At 42.5% G+C, this 27601-nt stretch overlaps 1 protein-coding gene across 1 annotated transcript in view; it reads left to right on the forward strand.

The window, feature by feature from the left end:
- HHAT (hedgehog acyltransferase) overlaps positions 1 to 27601 on the forward strand; it is a 345905-nt gene that overhangs the window by 62998 nt on the left and 255306 nt on the right. The window contains exons 4-6 of the mRNA XM_022593463.3: positions 2853 to 3047; positions 5500 to 5715; positions 14652 to 14823. Coding sequence (XP_022449171.2) covers positions 2853 to 3047; positions 5500 to 5715; positions 14652 to 14823 — 583 coding nt within the window. The remainder of the gene's footprint in view (positions 1 to 2852; positions 3048 to 5499; positions 5716 to 14651; positions 14824 to 27601) is intronic.

Here is a 27601-nt window from a genome sequence, read left to right on the forward strand (position 1 = left end):
AAGCACGGAGTCCTAACCACTGGACTGCCAGGGAATTCCCTAGGCAGGTTTTTAAATCTTGAACTTGACATAGATTATGTCTGTGACCAAAACTGTGTGTATCTGCCCAGATCGCCCTGAGAACTTGGAGAAAACATTTTTAAAGCCTTTCTAGTGATGAATCAGAAGTATTGTTTTGGAATAAAACATAACACACTTTCTTTTTTAGTTTTGAAAAGTTAAAAGATTCCTGGCATATTTGATGTCAGAGGCTCAAATGTCTGATATTTAAGCATTTTTGCTAAAGAGGACACAAGTTTGATAAACTAAATACATAAGCACTTTTGGAGTAGAAATAGGTGGGACCGGGCTGTCTTTAGGCCTTTGCATATGAAAATGGTCTTTGAAACACTTGAGCAAAGCCCCCCTCCTCCTCAGAGCAGCAGACCTTCTATGCTGCTGCCTGCACTGCTAGGCAGTGTCACATTTCTACTTCTCGCCCTCTCTGCCCTGCTTCTTGCTGGTCTAGGCGCGTGTGTGTGTGGGGGGTAGGGGGGGATAGCGGTCGGAGGAGGTGTGCCCTAAGGGCTGCATTGATGGTGGGGGACTGTTCCTCTGATGCCAGTCAGAGAACAAGGCGTGGAAGACTAATCATGCTGTATCAGCATCTTAGTGGTGTTTTCAAGGATGGTATTCCAATTGCATTCACTTTATAGAATGAAAAAAATCAATGTTAGTCGGGTTCTAATTTATGTTTTAAAATAGGTGATTTCTTTTTTGCATCGTTCACATCTTTCCCTTTTTATCACCTGCCCGCCGTGAATGTGTATAGCGGAGTTGTCTTTGCCCGTTGGGGAGGATGAGTGTGTAATAGGAGGGATAGCAGAGAATATGAGGTTCACGTGGGTGCATTTTCTGTGATGTCTTAGAGAAAATTAGACGTTGTCTGCCTCTACTCTTCGGCAGGAGGAAGATGGTGAGGGATGAGAGTATAGGACAACCTTGTGTGCCCCCATGGTATCATTTGTGAGCACAGGTAAATTAATCAGAGAATCTCTGGAGTAGATGGGGTTTGCACAGCACTATTAAGTAGTTCCTGAAGGTTCCTCCAGCTTTTTCAAGCTGAAGCAGCTTAAGTCTGTGGTTAAGTTCCCAAATGAATCCCAACAGGCTTCTTCCAAATGGATCAAATAGCATTCAATAAAAATGTAGCTGTGTTATGTGTATATGTATGTAGCCATGCACACATGGAAAAAGACTCCAAGTGGTAAATGCTGTAGATCAAGTTGAAAAAGACACCCCTTCCCTTTTTTTCGTTCATTAGAACTACTTCTTAAAATAGTCTCTGGTGACCTTGTTCCTTACAACTGAACTCTGTCCAGAGGTGAGTGCTTGGGGGAAAGTTTGAAGCAAATTTATGTGGCTGTTTAATGTGGGTAGTAGGATGGAAAAATAGTAAAAATGAACTGCAGATTTCTCTGATTTTCTTGGAACTTCAAAGTGGCTGACCTAGTCCCTCATTTAAAATGTTCTCTCTTAGGCTGGAGTATAAGTTTGGTAAGGAATTGTACTAAGGCAATATTTTGGGACAGTTAGCACTGAAGGGTGGCATTTACAGTGTGCAGTCCACATCTGTCTTTCCCTTAAAGAAGTCTTTTTGTTTTCACAGGAAGACCTAATTTCAAGCAGCCCCTACTTTTCAACTCAGTGTATTCCTGGAAATCCTATTTTTGAATGCTCACCAAAAAGCCACATCATATTTTCCTATAGGAATAATAACTAGTATTTGCCTTGTCCTTCCTGTGTATGCAGACACCATTGTAAGCATTTTACGTGCATTAACTTAGTTAATCCTCACGACAACCTCATGAAGTAGCTACTGTTACTATCCTAATTTTATACCTGAGAAAACCGAGGCACAGAGAGATTAAGTAAGTTGCCGAGGGTCACACAGCTAGTTAATGGGGATACCAGGATTTATTTAGGCAGTTGGACTTCAAAGCTTGAGCAATTACACCACTAAGATATGTTGCCTCTCAAACAATGTTAAAACATTATTGTGTTTTTTTAAGTAAGGATTTACCAGCCAGATATGACCAAGAGTATATTGTAAAAGCAAAGACATGTTAATTTATCTGTTTAGTTATTCAATGTCAATAACTATAAAACTTGATAATGAAATAGAAAAATTCTCTCCTAAAATGGGAATAAATGTATTAATTGGATTGACTATGCAAAGGCCTCACTATCACTGAAAACAGGTAAGCTATACTTTTTCTGTGACACAAACTTGACTGTAAATAATATGCTAATGAAATAAAAATGTAATTAGAGATTTACTTGTAAGTCTCTGGTTTAAACTTTAGAAAGCCTTTTGTGGTTTAGATGGTCCAGTTTTCTCAGTAAGACTCCCGAGAAATTTGCACCAGTATTTTATCTTACCTTCGTTTTGTAGAATAGTGTACGCAGGGGCTAGTGTGCCAGGTTGGCAGCTTTTCAAACTGTCTTCAGGCTCCCATAATGTCTGCTGAAAGTCAGCCGTAAATCTTATTGTTGTGGGATCCAGTGGTCTGGGTGGTTTTGGCTGAAGGCAGGAAAGTGGCTCCTTTCTCTGGGCGGATCTGGTGGAGTTCTGGGGACCTGGGGCTAGGCAGCCATCACTCTGGGGTTAATGTGGAAAGTCCCTCTGAATCCTCTTTGTCTGTGTTACACTAAATCTCCAGGCCAGTGAGAACAGTTTGGTTAATGGGTCACAAGACATGACCCTCTTTTATGTAGAGCCTTCAATAGCAATGCCTGTTAACTTACCCTTCTCTTTTTTCTTCCTCCCCCCCCCCCCATGTCTTTCTCACTGGGTCCCTCCCTGTCTGCAGCACAAAACCTGGATCCTCACAGCCTATGGGATGTGGGCCTGCTGGTGTGTGCTGGGGACCCAAGGCACAGCCATGGTTCTTATTCACACCACCATCTCCTTCTGTGTTGCCCAGTTCCGGTCGCTGTTCCTGTCATGGCTCTGTTCTCTCTTCCTGCTCTCTACACTGAGGCTTCAAGATGTGGAGGAAGTTATGGTAAGAGTCTCCGTTTTACCATTGGGAAGGAGAAGGCCCCTTTGGCAGTGCCTTTATCCAGGGAGATGCCTTTGTTTTCAGACAAGAGTCAATTGAAGAACTGTGGTGGCGCTCCCTCTAGTGGCCACAGGGGGTTGATGCATGTGAACCCTGGTGTTGCGGTCTGCAGTCTTTTGTATCTGACTGTGTCTCAGTCCTTGGAGGTTGCCCAGCGCTGACCTTGTACCTTTTCTCCCAGTTTGGGCAGGCATGGATGGTGCCAGATGTCACAGGAACAAAGGGGAAAAAAAAGCAATAATCCCCTATGCATTTAATAAAACAATCCTCTGTAGAATGCTGCACGGTTTATAGGGAACTCTCACATTCCTTATCTCATCAGAAGGCCACAATAGTCCCTGAACAGATAAGGCAGGTATTTTCCTTGCACAGAACACCTTGGGAAGCTTTTGATATTCTTTCTTTAGTCATGTGGAACTGGGCTTCCCGTGGTGTCTTTATTTTTGTTCATTTGTTCACTCATTCGTTCACCTTTTCATTGATTTAAGTGATGGCACTTAGAATTGGTGAGCCCTGGATCTGCACAGTCATGGGAAAGAATGCAACGGGAAGGATGAGCCAGTGGTTTTCTAGTCTCTTCTATTCACTGTCTCTTCTCCTCTTGAAACTGGAGGCAGTGTTTAACCTCTGAGTCTTAATTTCGTCATTTGGAAAATGGAGGTAATAGCTGCTCTGCCTTCCTCATGGAGCTGTTCTAAGGATCCAACAAGATAATATGTGTTAAGCAATTTTGTAAAAATGGTAGCATTTTGAAAATTCAAGAATTCTTGCTGTTGTTAGGCTGCCTTAATTTTTCTTCACTCTTACCAATGGACTGGGGCGAATACTTCAAGCACATGTCTCAAAACCTGGACTTAAGAGAATAAGCAGGGTAGCGCCTCTCTCCTAACAAAGATACGTAACTTCCCAGAATGATTAAACTAGGCGATCGCTTAAATAAGTGTGCTTAAAAATAGATTTGTGATAAAAATAAAAACAAATTCACACCTAACTTTTGGGGGACCTGGCAAACGTTCAAAGACGGTCTCCAGTTGTAATTATCCTTTATTTGGGGACTCTTAGCATCAGTTATGGGTGTTGGTGGTGAATAAGTATTCCATTTGTTATGTAAGCTGGTGGTGTGAAAAATATTGCTGAAGGGGAGAGAGCAAATGACCAGAAACTAGTTGCGCTGGGTTTCCATACTTTCACACATGCAGTTTTCTTGGTTTTCCTTGGTGGCTGCTGAAGTCCTGGACATGGAATAGAAACTCTGTTTGGTACTTAGTTTTTCAGTGTAAAGCCTTAAAAGACCCTCGTGGATCAACTCTTTCCTTTGTCCCAATTTTATTTCTTGTATCTATTTCCATAACCTATTTTCTCATTAAAAAAGCAATACATATGTATTATAGAAAATATGGAAAATATAGAAAAATATAAAGATTATAAAATGATCCATAATTTTATTCCCTCAATATTAAGATTTTACCACATTTGCTTTTAGTCTTTTGTTCCGTACCTAATTTTGTACGTGCTTTTTATTCTTTCATGCTGTGTTGTAATTATACTTTTACATACCTATCTCCGGTATGAGAATTTAGGTACATTGAGGGCAGGGACTATTTCTTTTGACGATGTTTCTCTAAAGCTTATTTGGAAAATAGTCTTCCACTACATGTGGAGCCAAATTAATGATAGAAGAACAAAAGGAAAGATACGCTGAACACATAAATCGCACGTGACATTTACAGACACACCCCATTTTATTGCACTTTGCAGATATCGCTTTTTTTTTTTTTAACAAACTGAAGGTTTGTGGCAACCCTGCGTTGTTAGATGATCAACAGCATTTTTTCTTTTTTTCAGCGATAAAGTATTTTTAAATTAAGGTATGTTCTTTGTCTTTTTAGACATAATGGCTGTTGCACAGTTTACTAGACTACAGTATAGCGTAAACATAACTTTTATGTGCACTGGGAAAGCAAAAAATTGTGTGACTCATTGCGGTGTTCACTTTAATGCGGTGGTCTGGAACCGAACCTGCAGTACCCTGAGGTCTGCCTGTATAAGTCTGTCTTTGTCTTCAGAGTTGTTGAAGGAGCTGTTAGAGTACCCACTGGATGTAGCTGATCTCCATGCTGTCCGCTGGTGTATCTGACAGAAGCATATCTGGGAAAACCTTCACTGTGTTGCATCAGGCTTAATGCGAAGCTTATGGCTGATGTTAGGGACACTCTCCTGCCCGTTGCTCATTAATTGCTTGTTTTGATGATCGATGATGTTCACCTGCTGTTCAGTGGTTCTCGACTCCCTGGATGGGACAGCTGCTCTGCCCGTGGAAGAGATCTCCTTCCTGGGAGACTGGATGACGTCCCTCCTTGCCACTGAAGGTTGTTGTCTCCTTGTGACTTTGCAGAGAGGGTGGTACCAGACGGAAAATGAGTACTACTTGCTGCAGTTCACGCTGACCGTTCGCTGCCTGTACTACACCAGCTCCAGCCTGGAGCTCTGCTGGCAGCAGCCGCCGGCTGAGCGCCCCTTCTGCTCCTTTCCCTGGATGGTGGCCTATGTCTTCTACTACCCAGTCTTCCACAACGGGCCCATCCTCAGCTTCCCGGAGTTCATCGCACAGGTGAGAGCCTTTCGGGGATTGGATGGGTGTTTCTGCGATGATGCTTCTGTCTTTGTTGCTGTGGTCATCCGTGAGTCTTTTCATACAGGGGTGCCCACAAGTTTAGAACACACATTATTGTCATGATTTCTGATAATAAATGAAATACTTCGGGGAAATAAGCCTTCAAAATAAAGGTCAGCATATCTCTTGTGCCTGTTGGTTGTAGGATTCTCTGTGGACTGTGGCAGCCAGAAATAATAACTGGGCACAGCCAGGAACTTGGGGGTAGGCATCCCCTGCAGGGCCGTCCCAGAGAAAGAAAACTGGCTTCTCGTGGTATTACTTGGAAAGTGGAAGGAGGAACTGGCTAAGCTCTTGTTTGGCAAATAATAAGTACCCTTTTATTTTCACAAACTGCTGATGAAATAGCTCTGCCGTGGCCTGGGAATTGTTCAGGGCGATCTGGATGGGATAACAGAGTGGAGTTGAAGAGGGTTTGAGAGCAATGGTGTGCTTTCGGGTCTGGGTGCCTGTTTCTGCCCAGGATCTCGCCTCTCTACTTCTGGACAGCAGCCTTGTCTGGACAGCAGCCTTGTCTGAAGCTCATGGGAAGCCACCTTCGTCATTGCCACCTCACTTTTCCTCCTAGTTCGGATTTTTTTCCTCATTCCACAGCTAGCCTCGTGGAACACGCGTACTAAGTTAATTCACCTAAAGTGTGAGTAAACAATTGATGTTCTCGAAAAACAGTGTTTCTCAAAGGACATTCCTGTCTCCCTCCCCCCAACAAAACAATCCCCATGGAGGTGAGAACAATAATACGTATGCACACACAGTGCACACATGTGCAAGCACACACATGTACACATGTGCACACACACTGGGGCCTGGACACATAGTTTGAAGAGCAGGGCCAGCAGCAGTGTTTGACATTTTCGGAGGGCAACCTGAAAGGTGCCCCCTGCACAAATAGGAGGGTTCTTAGAAATCCCTTAATTCATCTTAAAAATTTCACTGAGTTGCACATTGTACTCAGAAGTATATTTCTGCATTATAACAATAACTTAATGTTTAAAAATTGCCAGTTAAATCACTGAATGTTTTCCTCTCTGCAACTCTTTAAGTGAAATTGATATCCTGGGCAGAGGTATGTTTAGTACATGGTTTCTCATACCTCAGTTTGGGTTATCTAGGATCGTTCTTTTGCCATGAAGGAATTTAAAATCTGTGTTTGAAATTCATGGTTAAAATTGTTGTGTAAAAGAAAGAGGTGGTTTAGTGATGGCAGCTGATCTTCTAACTCAGTGATTCTCAAAGTGTGGTCCCTGGACCAGCAGCTACAGTATCACCTGGGAAGTTGTCAGAAATGCACATTCTCAGGCCCCTCCCCAGACCTAATGAATCAGGAACCCGGGGGCGGGGCCCAGCAGCGTGGTCCTGATGCTGTTAGAGGTAGAGAACCACTATCCGAAGTTCTTAGAAGAGCAGGGGGTTGGGTGAGGGTGGGGTAGACCCAGGGTAGGGTGGGTTCAGGTTCTCCGAATTTTGTCTCCTTTACAACCTCCTTGCCACTGTAAGTTTTTAATTCTAACGTTGCAGTCAATAACTTTTGGACTAAACATCCACAAGCACACCCCCACCCCTCCCTTGAAGACAGATAATTCTCAGAGAAACATAGACTAAACCCATTAAGAGGAAACAAATTGGGACTTCCCTGGTGGTGCAGTGGTTAAGGATCCGCCTGCCAGTGCAGGGGACACGGGTTCGACCCCTGATCCAGGAAGATCCCACATGCCGTGGAGCAACTAAGCCCGTGCGCCATGACTACTGAGCCTGCGCTCTAGAGCCCGCGAGCCACAACTACTGAGCCCATGCACCACAACTACTGAAGCCCGTGCGCCTAGCGCCTGTGCTCCGCAACAAGAGAAGCCACCGCAATGAGAAGCCCGCACACCGCAATGAAGTGTAGGCCCCGCTCGCCGCAACTAGAGGAAGCCAGTGCGCAGCAACCAAGACCCAATGCAGCCAAAAATAAAATAAATAAATTTATATATATAAAAAAAGGGGAAACAAATTATTTTCCTAACTGCCTCTTATCCATTAAGGAGCTTAGCCCTATGGGATCTGTACTTTGTTGTTAGGCAAATCATCATTCTTCTTAGTTCTTGTCTGTCTCCTCCTTTCTGATTGTACCCTGTAGGGTCTTGAGGGAATATGAGAGGCGGGTCTCGGGGTCCTGAATATGTTACACAGAGGCGAGCTTTGAGATTATCGCTCACCTAAATCCTTAGCCAAAGGCTCTTGTTTTTGAGTTTCAGCCTGGGGAAATGAAGGGGTTTCTCCCTGTAGGGAGTCAGGTCTGGAGACTCCAGGTACCATCTATGTCCCCTCTCTCTGTTTTTTTTACCCCTTTCAAAGTGGTAACAATTGCCGAAAGCAGGGAACTCAAAAAGGCAAGTTGAAACCTTTCTCTGTGGTCTGAGAAGATTCATAGAAAAGTCAGTCTAGAAAAGGCAAAATGTTTAATAAGCTACAGGGCAATAAAAACAAGCCAGGTGGTTTCTGCACTTGCTGGGGGTGTGTAGGGGGCACTTAACCTCCTGTGAGAAAAATGGGTCTAAAAGGAGAGCATTTAAACTAGGGAGCTAATCTAGTAGTGAAAGGGCTCCTTCAGAGAAGCCGGGAGGGGGCAGAAGAAAGCCAACTGGAAGAGCTTGTAAGTAAGGTTTGCTCTGAACGAGTGCTTGTGTGAATGAATAAATGTTAACAGGAAATGGTAATATTGAAATTTTGGCTCTTAGCTTCTCAGGTCAACGTTCACAAACTCTAAAGAGCAGGGAGAGACTTGCCACCAGGGGGCAGCAGAGCCTCACCGTGGAGACGAACCCAGCTGGGCAAACCACAGTCCATAAATTTACAGTACTAGGCCCACCCTGGGAGAATGTTCTCTTTCACCCAGGTTTTTTTTTTTTTTTTTTTAGTGTGTAAATTTACATATCCAAGATGAGTCAAGTATAGAAGAGGTGCCTCTGTAATGTATGGCATGTGAAATGTGTACACATCAATCATGAACAGGGGAAAATGTGCCTGTCAACAGGCCTCAGTGCCTTAACTTGAAGGCCATCTCTGATGGCATTTGGAGTTTCAGGAATATGGGCCCCGTTTATTTTTCTCCCAGGGTTCTATGGAACTCAGATACGGAGCCGGGGGTGAGGTCGGGGGACAGGGTCGGGGAGGTCTAGGGAAAGGCAGGAAATGCTGTTTATTTGCTGAGCTGGGAGCCTGGGCCCACCACATCTTAACTCTGAGCAGGTTGAATCATGAAGTGAGGGAGGAGCTGATATGGGGGGGACGGTGAGCCTGGGTGTGGGAGGACCAGGGGGTTTTCCTTGCTGAGGGCTGTGTTCCTGCCCCGAGGGGAAGAGCCAGTGCTCAAATAGGGAACTAGGTTGGTGGTTAAGAGCAAAGACTCTTGCACCCAATCCTATTGTTACAGGGTTTGAATCCCTGCTCTGCTTTGTCTTGAGAGCTTTTGGTGAGTTACTCACCTTATTTGTGACTCAGTGTCCTTATCAATGAAATGGGAAAAGTAATGATACCTCCCTCACAGGGTTGTCATAAGGATTAAACGATTTTGTATAGATAGTGGGGCTTGACATGTAACACTATGAGGTGTTAACTATTACTATTATTGTTGTTATTGTTATCCAAAAGCAGGGGCATTTCTAGGGTAAGTTGTTGGAGGAGGGCATTGAAAGGATGTGACCACTGGTTGACCTGCAGTCTGGACCTGGGCTGTTGGAGGCTGTTCACCCCTCCCCTGCCCTTGGAATATGCGTTCTGCCTGCCATTCCCACACTAGGAGCCATTTCAGGGACATAGCCTTGACCTTGAACGAGAAAGGTGTTGTTGAGACCATCTGAATTGACTATGGGACTAAACCCAGGTAAGGCCTCTATTTAAACTTTAAAATTCTGGCCAGTGGATGCAGAGATCTACTTGCCTTTCAGCGCCCAAGACAAGGCTCATCTGTAAGCTCCCTTGCTTATTAAACCTGCCACCTGCCAACCCGGAATGATCTGGCTGTTTTTCTTTGGTCTCTCCTCGCCCTCTGTGTACAAGGGGCCAGTTTCAGATTTCACCCAGGGAAGCTCCCGAGGGTGAGAACTAACATAAGTTTATGCCAGAACTGAGGCCCTGGGTGTCCAGGCTGATAGGTGAGGGCCACAGCAGAGGCCATTCTGGGCAGGATTCTGGGCAGGGACCATCCTTGATCTCAGAGGAGGCCAGCGGAAGACAGATGCAGGCAGTGGCTGCAGGTGCAGGGGCGGGCCCAGCCCCTGAAGGACCAGGCCTGGCAGTCAGCGTCCCAGACAAACCACTCAGGGTATGGGGTGGGCTCTGGTTCTAGGGCGCATCTGGAATGGTGCTAACTGTGAGAAGTAACCCTAACCGAGCACTTACTCCTAACCAGGCTTTCCATGTTCTGATGCCTTTCACCCGGGCAACAACCCCAGGAGAGAGGCACTGTCCTTACTCCCACTTCACAGACGGTAACACAGAGGCAAGGACAGGCTAACGCAATGCGCGTTGGGGTGGGAGGGACGAAGACCAGACAGAGCCTTGTCGCCAGCTCGGTGAGCCGCACAGGAGTTAGAGGGAGGAAGCAGTGTGGCCTGGTGGACGTGCGGGTCTGGAGGCTCAAGCTGGCCAGACCGGGTCCCAGTCCTGTGACAGCTACACCAACTGCAGGCCCTACTTGCTGTTCTGCCAGAGACCACTCGGTACTACTGGCCTTGGTCCGGATGCCGGGGAGGGGCAGTGAGGGTCTGATTAGGGAATGATTTCCTGGGAGTAGGGGCACGGTCTATGACCCTGGGCTGGAGAGAAGCTCCCGTGTTACAAAGGAGCCAGACGCGGGCTACAGTGCCCTTGACCCAAGCGTGGAGGTTGGAGCAGAGGTAACTCAGTTGAGCAGTTGCCTCTGGGGGAGGCTTCTGTTTGGTGCTCTCCAACATGGGTATTATTCGTATGCGAAAGAAAAGAACCTTTCATCTTTGAGCACTGTCATCTTTAATCATTAGAATATCTTTGGAGGGCTTCGATATTCCTTTTTATGCAATTTGCATGAAATGAGGTTTTAAAATACAACGTGTTTTAAAATGCGCTTCGCAGATGAGTTAAGGTGTAGTTTTTAGTGGAGGCTTAACTAAAAATTCCCATTGACGGCAGTTTCCATTGGTCTTAAGATTGGCACTCCCCTCAGTTTGAAATATCTCAAGTGAAACGCTTTGCGTGCAGAGGTTGGATAGTGAGCAGCCCTGCTCGTTAGGTGAGCTGTGTATCGTGTGTCTTTTCCTGCTGATGAATTGACAAGGGACAAATATAAATGGGCTGTAATAACAGCACAACTCTGAAGAAAGACTAATAACCATGTTTTTAAGTAAAAGCAAATAAAATGAAAAATTGGATTGTTTTCCTTCTGCTGTGTTTACTTGTGCAATTAAGGAATAGACGTTTCTCTTACTCTGGATGGGGAGGCATCCAGCATCAAAAAGGGAGCATTGCAGAGAAAAGTGCCTCCAGCATCAAAAAGGGAGCATTGCAGAGAAAAGTCCAGCCCTTCTGGTCCAGTGGTGACACATAAGTATGCCTTTTTTTTTTTTTTTTTTCTGCTACACGGGCCTCTCACTGTTGTGGCCTCTCCCACTGCAGAGCACTGGCTCCGGACGCACAGGCCCAGCGTCCATGGCTCACGGGCCCAGCCGCTCCGCAGCATGTGGGATCCTCCCGGACCGGGGCACGAACCCGTGTCCCCTGCGTCGGCAGGCGGACTCCCAACCACTGCGCCACCAGGGAAGCCCATAAGTATGCCTTTTTAAACCTGGAGAGCGAGTTTGGCCCTGGGGAAAGTAGGGAAGTCATTATTGGAAGGCCAGTCAGTCACAAAATGCATCTCATGTTTCTTCTTAATTACAGATACTCGTGTCATTTTAGACCGCGCATTGTTTGGGGAAGGAAAGGAGGGCCTCTGGACTGACCTTAAGATGTGGTCGCCTGGAGCTGGAGGTGATCGGACAGACTTATTTTCCTGATGGCCTGGCGTGGCAGTTTGTTCTGATCTCACAGTGGCTTCCCTCCTTTCTAGATGCTTCTCCTCTCCCTGGGATGGGGCTGCACACCCAGTGATGCTCCAAGGCCTCGGGTGCGGTTCTGGTCTTCAGGGGACCTGAGCTTGGGGTTAGGCAACTGCTCAGGGGCCTGCAGGCCATGTGCATAGTTGCTTATTTGGGAACACTGGAGACAGTTGTGCAAAGATTGTCTTTTGTCAGCACTGCTTTTGAGGTCGTTATCACATTCATTCAGGGAATCTGCTTTCCTCCAAGAGTCTGGCACCAAGAAAGGCCCCTTCTGTTGGTCTGGAATGGTTTTAGGCGCATCTTCATGTCTTAGCTTCCCCAGTTGCCTTGGTGTGAACTGTTCTAGCGTCCATAGACTAATGGACACTGTATTCGTAATTGTTTCTTCATTTGCTGATGGTCATTTGGTCAAAATGAGTTTGCTTTACAGAGCTGAAAAAGGATTGAGAATGAACAAAGGGCAACTAAGTGTGTAACTAAGAAAGTCTCCGAGTGAGGTGGGAAGGTAAGGAAAAATAAAGATGGGTAGCACAAAAGAGAGACAGGCTTGCTTGTTCATAGAGAGGATGCTGGGCTCCCCTGGGGAGGTCCTGAGACTCGGCATTTTTTACAAGAAGGCTGCAGAAACAGAGGGCTTTCCTCTTTAACAGAGAGGACAAAAGTCTTCACGATATCGTAAAGTTACATTACTTTTTGCCCTGATTACAAAAATAATAATAGTTAAAAAATAACAAGAATCTTAGTATCCAAAGATTACCATCACTGCTGCCATTTTGGTGTCTGTGTCTCCAGCCTTTCTTTATTTATGCACATTTATATCAAAAAATAGTTTGCACGGCTACATAAGATTGAGGCGCACTCATGCATTTAACCAAGCCCCAAGCCCATACTGTTGGAAGTTTGGGTTATTTCCTTTTTCTTCTCAATAATATAATGCAGACACAAGGGATCGGGCAGGTAGGGGGTCTCTCACTGAGGATTTCTCCATCCACTGGCTTGTCGATGCTCTGCTCCAGACTTTGTAGCATGCACGCTTGACGTAAGGATTCATATGAAAACCACCCTCAGTTATGCCTAGGGAGGGAAAGGGGCCTGCATTGGGTCCCTGTGCTGCGGCTATAATTGCAGTGAGCTGTGATCCCTGCATGACTGCAAATTCCCCTGTGTCCCACCTTCCTTCCTGGATAACCTTCCCAGCTAGCGCTTCCCCTGTCAAACTTGGCTGGGTGGATCCTTCAAAGCAGTTACTTTTGTTTCCTAATAAATATCTTTCTGAGGTGAACTGAAGAAAATGAAAGGAAATTCCTGTTAATTTGATCAACTTACATTAAAAAATTTAAAACAACAGCTTTCCTGGGCGTATAATTTCTTGGTCTGGTTTCTTGCTGTAAGAGGCCCGTTTGAGACCGTGGTAGAATAGATGCTCAAGAATGGAATAGAAATTAACTCCTTGGAGTGTAGATAGCCCATCACCTCCAAGGGCAGTGCCTGCCGCCCCTCCTGGCTGCCGTGGGACCCACTGCGCCTTGATGGTTAGAGGAGAGGAGAAGTTAAAGAAGCATGTCAGGATCACCTTCCCCTAGGGATGGGCCTCTCTTGTTCATGTAGTGTCTGGAGCCCTAATTGTCAAGCCCTTGCTGAACCAAGTCCATATCCTCTGCCAGATAATGTGTGCAGATACAACTTCATAATTAAGGCCGTCACTTCACCTCTGCATTTCCAGGCAGCCTTCAGTCTAATAAAATCGTGTCAGTGTAAGATCCGGAAAACTTATACGCGCTCTCTTGTTTTTCTGTGTTTGTCTAGGATACATCAGGAACTGCCCTCCATCCTGGGTTTTGGCAGGGCTGCTGCTGGGGTGAAGGGATGCGGAACCCCTTCTTGGTTCTCGGCACTGGGCTAGCTTGTGGCCTCTACCCTTTTCTTGCTCTTGGACAGAGTTTTCTAGCTTGGACATGACTTAAAAAAGTTTTTTTTTATTGAAATATAGTTGATTTACAATGTTCTGTTAGTTTCAGTTGTACAGCAAAGTGATTCAGTTATCTATCTATTCTTTTTTAGGTTCTTTTCCATTATAGGTTATTACAAGATATTGAACATCTTGTAATATATTACTGTGTCTACCGTAGGTCCTTGTTTGTTATCTATTTTATATATAGTAGTGTGTATCTGTTAATCCCAAACTCCCAATTTATCCCTACTCCCTTTTCCCTTTGGTCACCGTAAGTTTCCTTTCTATGTCTGTGGGTCTATTTCTGTTTTGTAAATAAGTTCATTTGTCTCATAATTTTTAGATTCCACACATATGTGATATCATATGGTATTTGTCGGACATGTTTTTTTTTACCCGAGAACGCCAAGTGTTCCCAAGGCAAACTAAACCAGCCCTCCCTTAGAAGATACAGCGAAAATGAAAATTTATAAAAACGTGTCTAGGGGACTCTGAAAAGTTTTAAAAATGGTGGCGCAGTGGTTGAGAATCTGCCTGCTAATGCATGGGACACGGGTTCGAGCCCTGGTCTGGGAGGATCCCACATGCCGCGGAGCAACTAGGCCCATGAGCCACAGCTACTGAGCCTGCGCGTCTGGAGCCTGTGCTCCACAACAAGAGAGGCCACGACAGTGAGAGGCCCGCACACCGCGATGAAGAGTGGCCCCTGCTCGCCACAACTAGAGAAAGCCCTCGCACATAAACGAAGACCCAACACAGCAAAAATAAATTAATTAATTAATAAACTCCTACCCCCAACATCTTCTTTAAAAAAAAAAAAAAATGGAGGTGCCATCTAATGACTTCTTCTGTTTCTACTCTAGATGCAGCGGCAGGAGCAGGGCTCGCCCAAGGCCAACCTTTCCATCCTTGCCCGGGGGCTGGGCCGCCTCCTCTCCTGTTGGTGGCTGGCGGAGCTGATGATTCATTTTATGTACATGCACGCCATCTACAGCAGCACCTCCCTCCTGAGGGCCGTCTCATGTTGGACCTTAGGTAATGGTGGAAATCACTGGCGGTAGAACAAGCATCGAGAGAGGTAGCTTCACGGCGAAGCTGGACAGGGGCAGACAGGGGTGTAGTTGCCTTGAGCAAACCCCCCTTTTTTTCACCTTGTTCCTCTTGTGGCCGAGGTGACGCATGTGTGAGGTGGCTGACAGAGGTGAGGGTCAGGCTTGGTGGTCTTGGAACCAAGGATGGTAGCAATCCCTCTTCCTAATGGAATCCTGCTAAGTTCAGCTGGGTCCACATCTTCCTGGTATGGCCAGCATTGCACTTGACAGGAGAAGGCAAGAGATGCTGGGTGCAGCCTTGTAGCCCCTGCTAAGAGGTAATGCTTTAAGACCGAGTTCTGCAGTAATCCTTGTTGTTTTCCTGTATGATATAAAGCAAAGAGCATGAGCTTTAGAGTCAGACAGATACAGTATTTTTTTTTTATATTGAAGTGTAGTTGATTTACAATGTTGTGTTAGTTTCAGGTGTACAGCAAGTGATTCAGTTATATATACATATATGTGTATATATATATACATACACACATATGTGCATATGTGTGTGTGTATATATATATATATATATATATATATTCTTTTTCAGATTCTCTTCCCTTATAGGTTATTACAAAATATTGATAACAGTTCCGTGTGCTATACAGTAGGACCTTGTTGGTTATCTGTTTTATATATAGTAGTGTGTATCTGTTAATCCCAAACTCCTAATTTATCCCTCCCCCCACCCCCAGCTTTCCCCTTTGGTACCCATAAGTTTGTTTTCTATGTCTGTGGGTCTATTTCTGTCTTGTAAATAAGTTCATTCGTATCATTTTTTTAGATTCCACATATAAGTGATACCATATGGTATTTGTCTTTCTCTGTTTGGCTTACTTCACGTAATATGATAAAATCTAAGTCCATCCATGTTGGTGCGAATGGCATTATTTCATTCTTTTTTATGGCTGAGTAATATTCCGTTGTCTATATGTACTACATCTTCTTTATCCATTCACAGCCAGACATAGGCTTGAACCTCGGCTCCACCAGTCGCTAGTGGGCAATCTTTGGCAGCTTGCTACCGCTGTCTGCACGTTCACCTGTCAAATGAGCAGACTCACCTTTGCAGGGTTGTTTGGAGGATTAAGTGAAACCATGAAGGTGAAGAGCTTACCTCGTAAAATGTCTGATAGATAGAATTAATGGTGTGTTCTTATGTAGGCCCCTCTGTTGGCCCCTTTTTCTTGTTTGCCCATTTCTTTCTGTCTGCAGGTAGGTGGGCTGGAGGTCTTATTTCCTTAGCAGGACACAGTCTCCAGTATAAGACTTTTCTGTGGAGATGCTATCATTCTTTATTCCTCTGGCCGAAACATCAGAGAACATGCTCCTTTCTGAACGAAATCTTTTCATTTCTTTGCACTCCTTTCAAGAACTGAAATTCAGCCCCGTGGTCTGACCTCCAGCCTGTGGCTCCAATGGGAAATGAGTGATCTTCCGGCCAGATTAAGCTCCCTGCCGAGGGCAAGAGTAATAGCCTGACTCCTTATCTGTTTGGTGATTTATAGATTTAAAAAAAAAGATCTTGATTGCCCTTGTTATCACACATGCTTAATCAGAATGTTTTCAAGGAAGATGCCTCTTAGGACTGGAAAAATGCTGAGTTGTTTTAATGACAGTCTGTTCTTCCCAGACAAAATCTTTTTTCATACTTGGGGGTAACTAATAATCTAAGGCTTTAATGATACACTTAGGCAAACAAAATAGGATTAAGTGATGGCTTATGCTAAATCATAGCCCAGTTGTACTACATCCAAATTAAGAGATTGTATCCGTTTGGGTGATTTTAACTATGAAAACTGGAAAGCAAAACTGAAAATGGGGTTTAAACGAAAAGGAAAAGTTATCTCAGGCAGCTATTACTCCTAAGGTCAGCACTAAGGGTGGTAAATCCAGTGACAAAGAAAAGTCATTAGGGGTCCATTTGGGTGCCAACCGCTCAGCTTAAGAGCTAACCAGAATCCTACAAGCCCTTTGTTTGCACCCATAATAACTCCATCACCTCCTTTCACTCCCTCCACAAAGATAACCTGACTTTTGGGTTTATCAATCCCTTTTTATAAAATCTTTTTTTTTTAAATAGACTTTATTTTTAGAGCGATTTTGGATTTATAGCAAAACTGAGAGCAAAGTACAGAGATTTCCCATATATCCCCTGCCCCACACGTGCACAGCCTCCGCCAGTATCAACGTTCCCACCAGTGTGGTACATTTGTTACAATTGATAAACCTACAGTGACACGTCATTATCACCCAAAGTCCATCTTTATATTAGGATTTACTCAGTGTTGTACAGTCTGTGGGTTTTGACGGATGTGTAATGACGTGTATCCACTCCTATAATATGAGACAGAGTAGTTTCACAGCCCTAAAAATTCTCTGTGCTCTATTCATCCCTCTCTCCCCTTTAATCCCTGGCAACCACTGATCTTTTTACCATCTCCATAGTTTTACATTTTCCAGAATGTTGTTGTATAGTTGGAATCATACGGTATGTAGTTTTTTCAGATTGACGTCTTTCACTTAGTGATATGCATCTAAGGTTCCTCCATGTCTTTTTATGGTTTGATAGATCATTCGTTTTTAGTGCTGAATAATATTACATGGTCTGGATGTTCCACAGTTCATTTATCTGTTTGTCTACTGAAGTACATCTCAGTTGATTCTAAGTTTTGCAATTATGAATAAATTTGCTATAGATATGCACGTGCAGAGTTTTATGTGGCCATAAGTTTTCAACTCCTTTGGAGTGATTATATGGTAAGAAAATGTTTATTTTCGTAAGAAACTCTCAAACTGACGTTTTTCAAGCTGGCTTTTTTTTCTTTTTTCCTTACCTGCAAGTTATGAGTGCCTGCTACTGCACATACTTGCCAGTATAACAGTCCTTTATCAGGTGTGTCTTCCGCAAATATTTTCTCCCAGTCTGTGGCTTATCTTCTCTTTCTCTTGACAGTGCCTTTAACAGAGCAAAAGTTTTTAATTTTAATGAAATCCAGCTTATCAATTATTTCTTCCATGGATCGTGCATTTGGTGTTGTATCTAAAAAATCCACCATCCCCAAGGTCACCTAGGTTTTCTCCTGTGTCATCTTCTAAGAGTTTTAGAGTTGTGTGTTTTATGTTTAGGTCTATGATCTATTTCGAGTTAATTTTTGTGAAGGGTGTAAGAAATTAGACATGAATTTCTTCCAGCACCATTTGTTAAAAAGACTGTCGTTGCTCCATTATGTTGCCTTTGCTCCTTTGTCAGAGATTGGTCGACTTTATTTATGAGTCTATTTCTTGGCTCTCTGTTTTGTGCCATTGATCTTTTTGTTTATTCTTTCACCAGTGTCACACTGTCTTGATTAATGTAGCTTTAAAGTAAGTCTTGAAGTCAGATAGTGGCAGGCCTTTGACTTTCTTCTTCTTCTCCAATGTTGTACTGGTTATTCTGGGTCTTTTTCCTCTCCATATAAACTTTAGAATCAGTTTGTCGATATCCACTAAATAACTTGCTAGGATTTTGATTTGGATTGCATTGAATCTATAGATGGAGTATGGAAGAATTGATATCTTGTTATCTTGAGTCTTTCTATCCATGAACATGGCTGTCTTTCCATTTATTTAGTTCTTCTCTGATTTCTTTCATCAGACTTTTTTAGTTTTCCTCATATATAACTTGCACATATTTTGTTATATTTATATTTATACCTGAATTTTTTTTGGGGGGGGTACTAATGTAAATGGTATTGTTTTTAGTTTCAAATTCCACTTGTTTATTGCTGGTAAATAGAAAAGTGATTGCTTGACTTTACTATATTAACCTTATTTTGTACAACCTTGCTACAATTTCTTATTCCAGGAGATTTTTGTTGTTGTTGTTTCTTTGGGATTTTCTACATAGACAATCATGTCATCTGCAAGGAAAAGTAATTTTTTCCTTCCCAAAGTATATGTTTTTTGTTTCATTTTCTTCTTTTATTGAATTAGCTAAGACTTCTAGTATGATATTGAAAAGGAGTGGTGACATCCTTGCCTTTTTTCCTGTTTAATCTCCAAGTATTTTGAGATTTCCTAGCTATATATTGTTGATTTCTAATTTAATTCGATTATTATCCATTATTATCTGAGAGCAGACATTGTATGATTTCTGTTCTCTTAAATTTATTTAGGTGTGTTATATGGTCCAGAATGTGGTCTGTCTTGGAGAATGTTCCATGTGAGCTTGAGAAGACTGTGTGTTCTGTTGTTGGATAAAATAGCCTATAGATGTCAATTATATCCACTTGACCGATGGTGCTGTTGAGTTCAATCATGTCCTTACTGATTTTCTGCCTGATAAATCTGTCCATTTCTGTTAGAGGGGTGGTGAAATCTCTAATTACAATAGTTGGATTCATCTGTTTCTCCTTGCTTTTCTATCAGTTTTTGCCTCACATATTTTGACCCTCTGTTGTTATGCACATACGTATTATATATTATTATGTCTTTTTAGAGAAGTGACCCCTTTATCATTATGTAATGCCCCTTTTTATCTCTGATAATTTTCCTTGCTTGGAGGTCTGATGTGTCTGAAATATATCTACTCCAGCTTTGATTAGTCTTAGTATGGTATATCTTTCTCTATGCCTTTACTTTTAACTTAACTGTATCTTTATATTTCAAGTGGGTTTCTTTTAGGCAATATATGGTTGGGTCCTATTTTTTTTTTTTTTTTTTTTTTTTGCGGTACGCGGGCCTCTCACTGTTGTGGCCTCTCCCGTTGCGGAGCAACAGGCTCCGGACGCGCAGGCTCAGCAGCCATGGCTCACGGGCCTAGCCACTCCGCGGCATGTGGGATCTTCCCGGACCGGGGCACGAACCTGTGTCCCCTGAATCGGCAGGCGGACTCTCAACCACTGCGCCACCAGGGAAGCCCGGGTCCTATTTTTTGATCCACTCTGATAATCTCTATCTTTTAATGGATATATTTAGACCATTGATGTTTAAAGTGATTATTGATATGATTGGATTATTATCTATCATGTTTGTTACTCTTTTCTATTCATCGCCCTTGATTTTTGTTCCTATTTTTATGTTTCATTCTTTGTTTGCCTTTTTTGTTTTTAATTAAACATTTTATATCATTCCATTTTCTTTATTTTCTTAGCATATCAAGTATACCTCTTTTTTAACTTTCTTAGTAGTTGCCGTAAAATTGGCAGTATACATTTGCAACTACTCTGAATCTATTTTCAGATAACACAATATCACTTAACAGGTACTGCAAGTACCTTAAAATATTCCTGATTGTTCCTTATAATAAAATATTCCTAATTCCTCCCACCTGTCGTTCGTGTAATTACTATCGTTCATTTTACTTATATATAAACTGTAGTGGTAAATACATTGTTGCTTTTATGATTTTGAACAAACTGTTTTTTGTTAGATCAAGAATAGAAAAGAATTAGCAAAGGTTTTATTTTACCTTCATTTATTAGCTCTTCCCTTCTTTATATAGATCCAAGTTTCTAACCTATATCATTTTCCTTCTCTCTGAAGAATTTCTTTTAACATTCCCTGCAAGTCAAGTCTACTGGAAACAAATGCCACCATTTTTGTTTGTCTGAGGAAGGCTTTATTTCTCATTCACTTTTGAAGGATACTTTCACAGGACCACAGTGTTCTAGGTGGTTGTTTTTTCTCCTGTCAGTACTTTAAATGTTTTCTTCTACTCTCTTTGCTTGCACGTTTCTAGGAGAAGCGGCAGGTAATTCTTGTCTTTGTTCCTCTACAGGTTAGATGTTTCCCACCTCCACCACCTTGCTTCTTTCAGTGTTTTTTCTTCGCCTTCGGTTTTCTGAAGTTTGAATATGATACGCATAGGTGCAGTTTTGGGGGCATTTGTCCTGCTTGGTGTTCCCTGAGCTCCTGGATCTTTGGTTTGGTGTCTCATGTTAATTTGGGGAAATTCTTAGTCATTATTGCTTCTGTTCTTCTCCTTCTGGTATTCCCATTACATTTACGTTACACCTTTTCTAATTGTCACACAGTTCTTGGGTACTCCGTTCTGTGTTTTTTTTCCTTCAGTCTTTTTTATATTTGCTTTTCATGTTTAGATGTTTTTATTGACAAATCCTCAAGCTCAGAGGTTTTTCCCTCAGCTGTATGCAGTCTACTGATAAGCTCTTCAAAGGCTTTCTTCATCTCTGTTCAGTGTTTTTGAGCTCTAGCATTTCTTTGATTCTTAGCGTTTCCATCTCTCTGCTTACATTATCCATCTATTCCTGCATGTTGTCTACCTTTTCCGTTAAAGCTCTTCATATATTAATCATAGTTGTTTTAAATCCCCAATTCGATAATTCCTACATCCCTGCCATATCTAGGTCTGGTTCTGCTGCTTTGTCTGTGTTTTTGTTTTGTTTTGTTTTTTTGCCTTTTAGCATGCTTTGTAATGATTTTTGGGAAGGTGGACATGATGTGCTGAGTAAAAAGAACTTTAGTATATAAGGTGTTGGGAGAGGGGAAGTGTTCTTTAGTTCTGTGATTAGGTCTCAGACTTTCAGTGAGTCTATGCCCCTGTGATGTGAACTTCACAAATGAGTCTCAGATTTTTTTCCCCCTATCCTCTTTGGTAGTATAGGATGACTAGGGGGTACTGGAGTTGGGTATTTTTTCCATTCATGTGGAAGGCTATATAGCAGACTAGAGTTGGGAATTTTCCTTCCCCCAAGTTGGTAAAGCTCTGATAAAATCCCAGTAGATTAGGCTCTGGTAAAGTAGTTTGTCTTAACAAGGAGGACAGTCCTTGTTAAGAAGAACATATGGACAGGGCTGAGGGGGAGGGGTTGGACTGCAGCTTAAATAAAGGTCCTGCTTGGTATGGGTTACTCTGCTGTACTCAGAGAACTGTGAGTTATAAGGAGAGCTGGACGCGGAGTCTAAGGTATAGTGAGAGATTCTGCCAGAAAGACATGAAGGGTTTTTATTAGGAAGAGCTTCTGGAGCATGCTAAGGAGGATTTGTTCTACCTTTTAGGTGATAGGGACCCATGGACGTATTTATATAGTTTAAGTAACTTAAATACCCAAAGAGTGAAAACCACAAAGTATTTAAGGGGAGAGGAAACAGTATTAGATTTGGGGTTTAGAAATATTCTGCTTGCAGTGTGGAATATGAATCAGAGTGGAGTAAAACTAGAAATAGGAAAATCTGAATAGAAAAAGGTCCATGTCTTTATTCAACAAATATTAAAGAGCCAGACAGTGCTTTACATGATGGAACATTAGACTCAGTCAGGAGCAAGGTGATGAAGACTTGAGTGAAGCAGGGAGGTTGGAGAAGAAGGGAGTGATGAGAGGGATGGAGGTACAGTCAATAGGCTCTGCTCACCAATGAGACAGGGAAGATGAGAGAGGGAAGATCTAGGGAATCTTCTGATTTAGAGTTTAGGTGATGATTGACACTTCCATTCACCAAGAGCAGGGAATATAGGAGGACTGGGAGCAGGTTTTAGGGAAGAATAAAGAGTCCAGTTTTTGACAAGTTATGCTTAAAACTGAACATCCAGGTGGAGACATCTCTGCTACAGTTAGATGGCACTGGAGCTCAGGAGAGGGATTGGGGGTGCAGACAGACCTTTGAAAGCCATCACGTATATGTGGTAGTTGAGTCCATGAGAGTAAAGGGATTTCCTAGAAAAATGTGTGGAGTGAGAATAAAGGAGGGCCAACTATAGAACTTGAAGGAATGCCAACATTTCAGAGGCAGGCAGAAAAGGAAGAGCCAGCAACAAGTGAGAAGGAATATTAACAAATGAAGGAGGAAGCAGATGGATTTGCGAAGGTTTCGATAAGAAAAGGAGGCTCAATTTATCAGAGGTTGAAGAGAGGCCAAGGAAGAGGGGACTGAACAGAGTGTTTCATTCTGAAAGTCATTGTTGACTTTGGCCATGTTTGACTTTTTTTGTTGTTGACTTGGTCATTGTTAAGGAGTATAAACCAGGGTAGTAGAATAATCAGAGGTGAGAAAATAGAGGCAGAAGCTAATATGCTGCTTTAATGGTGTTAAATGATAATGCCTGTTGTGTTCTGTCTCCCTGTCAAGGAAGCTCAGATGGCCTGGCCTGCTTCTCACTTTCTTGTGGCAGACCTGCCACCCCTGTGTCTCTCCTCGGGGTTTCCCTTCCTCCTGGCTGCCGTGGGATTGGAGTAGAGCCTGACAAGCATCCCCTTTCTTTATGCACAGGATTTCCCCAGCTTCAGGGTTTGGGGGCTAATCCCTCTTGGGATGTTCAGAGAGATAAAGAAAATAAGCATCAGGGAGTGTAAGGCTTACAAAGGCCCTTGGGCCCTGGTCTGCAATTTATGATTTCCTTCTGACATAGCAAAGAAATACTTTTATTTTTTTAATTCTGTTAGGCTTTTATTCTCTTGATGAAAGGGTTCTGCCTTCTTCTGTGGTGGCCTTTTCTTCCCACTCTAAAGTTGCAGTTGAGTGTGAGGCAGCAGTGCAGACAGAATAAAAGGTGCCTCTTTGTCTCACATGCGAGAAGATATACAACTGGGTTTTCACCTCCAAGGATCTCAGGACTGAGTAACATTCTACTCTGCCCAGAGATGACTCCCTCTGAGCACCACTAAGTAGGGTGAAAGCTGCTTTGGAGAAGGAATTGTGCCACTACCTTTGGTGTCTGTCCCCCTCACTGCTCACTAAAGAAGAGTGCACTGCACAGTTGCTTAATGGTACTCACATACACGTTCAGGTGAACAAAATAAATCTTATAGGAATTCTGCCTAGTGAATGTGAGTGATCAGACATTCAAACCAGTGATCAATTCAACATTCTGCATAAGGTGCCAAAGGGAGCTCATCCAAAAAGTGATAAGTGCAGATTCAAATGAAGATGGTGGAGTAGGAGGACACAGAGCTCACCTCCCCCCATGAAAACATCCAAAATACATCTACATGCAGAGCAATTCTCACTGAAAACTAACTGGAGACTGGCGGAAAGACTCTTGCACAACCAAAGCTGTAAGAAAGATCCACATGGAGTGGGGTAGGAAGGGAATAGAAGCGATTAGGTTTGGGACCTGTGCCCCTGGGAGGGGACTCAGAAGAGGAGGGGATTACAGAGGTGGAGGTCCTCCCTTGGAAGTGAGAGGTTTGAGCCACATGTTGGATGTCGCAGTACTGGGGTCCAACACCAGGAAGACAAGTCTCCTTAGCTGGTTAGAAAGCCAGTGGGACTAACAGGAGGACTGTAAGAAACCTAGACTCCTCTCAGGAAGAGCATGCACACACTTGCTTACTCCTGGGAACAAGGTGGAGAAAGTAGATTGAAACTGCATGGGACTCTGGCTGGTTTTCTGTGACCACCCTCGCATGCACGCCAGCCTGCACTGAGTGTCCACTCTGGCCCCACTTGCTTCGTGATACAGCTCCACACTAGGGTAAGGGCTGTTGCAGCTGAGCGGAGTACTCAGTTGTGAGGGATACAGCCTGCTTGGACCCGGAATGACATCTGAACAGGGTGGGGACAGCTGTACTGGTCCTTATGGAGGCAGTGCATCAGAAGTCGTCTTGGACTCTAGGGCCAGGGCTGCCACAGCCTGAGCCCTGACCCATGCTGAGCGCCTGCTCCAGCCCCTGCTCCAGGCCCTCTTGCTCCAGCACTGCTCTGCTCTGGGGCAGGGGTGCCAGTGCTAGGAGTGGGGAGAGCACACACTTAAAGGGAATGGAACCATCTTGGACCCAACCCTCAGAGCTTCTGCTCCAGCAGCTTGGGGCCCACCCCTGCCCCTTGTAGGGTGGTGGTGGCCACTGAGCAGAGGAGAAGCCCCAGCTCACACCTGGCTCTGTCCCTATCTGCTCCATCTCCAGCCCCATCTCCTACCAAGGTGATAGCTGCCAGCACACCCTGGGGAAAGACATGACTCCTGCTCACATCAGATCCAGCTCTCCCACTGTCAGACTCAGGCACTGGGCACATGCAGACTGTATAGGGAGACTCCCACACAAGAGCACACCTTCAAGACTGGAATAGGCAACTATTTCACCTAATTTCATACAGACAGAGAAAGTTAAGCAAAATGAGAAGACAGAAGAATTTGTTTCAATTGTAAAAACAAGAGAAAACCCCTGAGAAAACAACTAATGAAACAAAAATAAATAATTTACCCTGTAAAGAATTCAAAGCATTAATAAAAAGAATGTTAACTGATATAGGGAAAAGAATAGACGAACACAGTGAGAATTTTAACAAGGAACTAGAAAATATAAAAAAGAACCAGTCAGAACTGAAGAATACAATAACTGAAATGAAAAAACATATTAGAAGGACTTAATAGCAGACCAGGTGATACAGAAGAACGCACAAGTGATCTGGAAGATAGAATAATGGAAGTCACCCAATCAGAACAGCAAAAAGAAAAACAAATTAAAAAAAATGATAACGGTTTAAGGGACCTCTTGAACAACATCAAGTGCACCAATGGCAAAAGTTAAAGAGAGAATTCTAAAGGCAGCAAGAGAAGAACAAAGAGTCATATACAGGGGAACCCCCATAATGTTGTCAGCTGAATTTTCTGCAGAAACTTTGCAGGCTAGAAGGGAGTGGCATGATATGTTTAAAATGCTGAAAGGAAAAAACCTGCAACATAGGATAATCTACCCAGCAAGATTATCATTTAGAATGGAAGGAGAGATAAAGAACTTCTCAGATAAAGCAAAAACTAAAAGTTCATCAATACTAAACCTACCCTAAAAGAAATGTTAAAGCATCTTATCTAAATGGAAAAGAAAAGGCTATAGCAAGGATCAGTAGATGAGGGGAAAATCCCACTCTATAGTAAAGGCAAATATATGTTAAGGGCTGAGGATCAACTACTTAAATAAGCTAGTACAAAGATTAAAAGACAAAAAATTTTAAAATCAACTACAACCACAATAAATAGTAAAGGGATAAACATGAAGATGTAAAATATGACATCAAAAACACAAAATGGGGGAGGGGAGTAAAAAATGTGGATCTTTTAGAATGTATTTGAAATTAAATGACTACCAGTTTAAAACAAGTAGATACAGTTATAGGTCAACATTTATGAACACCATGGTAACCACAAATCAAAAACCTACAATAGATAACAAAAACTAGAGAAAGGAACACAAGCATACCATAAAAGAAAATCATCAAATCACAAGGAAAGAAACTAAAAGAAGAACAGAGAAGGCCTACAAAAACAACCAGAAAACAGGTAACAAAATGGCAATAAGTACATACCTATCAGTAATCACTTTAAATGTCAGTTTCTAATCAAAATATATATGGTGGCTGATTGGATTAAAAAACAAGACCCATTTATATGCTACTTACAAGAGACTCACTTCAGATCTAAAGACACACACAGATTAAAGTGAGGGGATGGAAAAAGATATTTCATGCAAAAAGAAATGACAAGAAAGTGGGGGTAGCAATGCTCATATCAGACAACATAGATTTAAAACAAAGTTTATAACAAAAGACAAAGAAGGGCATTCTATAATGATAAACGTATCAATATAAGAAGAGTATATAACACTCCTTATCATATATGTACTCAATAAGGAGCATCTAAATATATAAAGCAAATATTAACAGACATAAAGGGAGAAATTTACAGTAATCTTCGATAGCAGGGGACTTTAACACCCCACTGACATCTATAGACAGATCACCCAGAAAGAAAATCAGTAAGGAAACATTGGCCTTAAATGACGTATTAGATCAGTTGGACTTAATAGATATCTACAGGACATTCCATCCCCAAACAGAAGAAACACATTCTTTTCAAGTGTACATGGAACATTCTCTAAGATAGACCACATTCTAGGTCACAAAACATGTCTCAACAAATTTAAAAGGATAAAAATTATATCAGGCATTTTTTTCTGACCACAATGGTATGAAACTATAATTGAAATCAGTTATAGGAAGAAAAATGGGAAAAACACAAACACATGAAACTGAAAAACTAATGGGTCAGTGAAGAAAGCAAAGAGGAAATCAGAAAATACCTCAAGACAAATGAAAATGAAACACATCTTTCCAAAACCTATGGAATGCAGCAAAAATCATTTTAAGAGGGATGTGTACAGAGATACAGGCCTACCTCAAGAAGTAAGAAAAATCTCAAATACCCTAACCTACCATCTAACAAATTAGAAAAAGAACAATGAAAAAAGCCCAAAGTCAGCAGGAAAGAGGAAAAATTAAAGACAGAAAAGAAATAAATAAAATACAGACCGAAAACTGTTAGAAAAGATCAAGGAAACCAAGAGCTGTTTTTTTTAAAGATAAATAAAATTGGTAAACCTTTTGTCAGGCTTATCAAGAAGAAAAGAGAGAAGAACAAAATTTAAAAAATAAAATGAAAGGAGAAATAACAACTGTACCACAAAAAATTATAAGAGAATACTATGAACCATTATTTGGCAACAAATTGGACAACCTAGAAGAGATGGACAACTTTCTAGACACATAGACCTTCTGCAGCTGAATCAGGAAGAAATAGACAATCTGAACAGACTGATAACTAGTAATTAAACTGAATCTGTAATAAAAAAACTCCCAGCAAACTAAAGTCCAGGACCAGACAGCTTCACAGTGGAATTCTACCAAACATATAAAGAAGAACTTGAGAAGAGAGTACCTATCTTTCTCAAACTATTCCAAAAAAATGAAGGGGTGAGGACCACTCCCAAATACATTTGGTGATCCCACCATTA

Source organism: Delphinapterus leucas, chromosome 1 (assembly GCF_059928025.1).
Source record: "Delphinapterus leucas isolate spDelLeu-1000000601 "Yukka" chromosome 1, BTC_Dleu_Yukka2, whole genome shotgun sequence".
Classification (NCBI taxonomy): domain Eukaryota; kingdom Metazoa; phylum Chordata; class Mammalia; order Artiodactyla; family Monodontidae; genus Delphinapterus; species Delphinapterus leucas.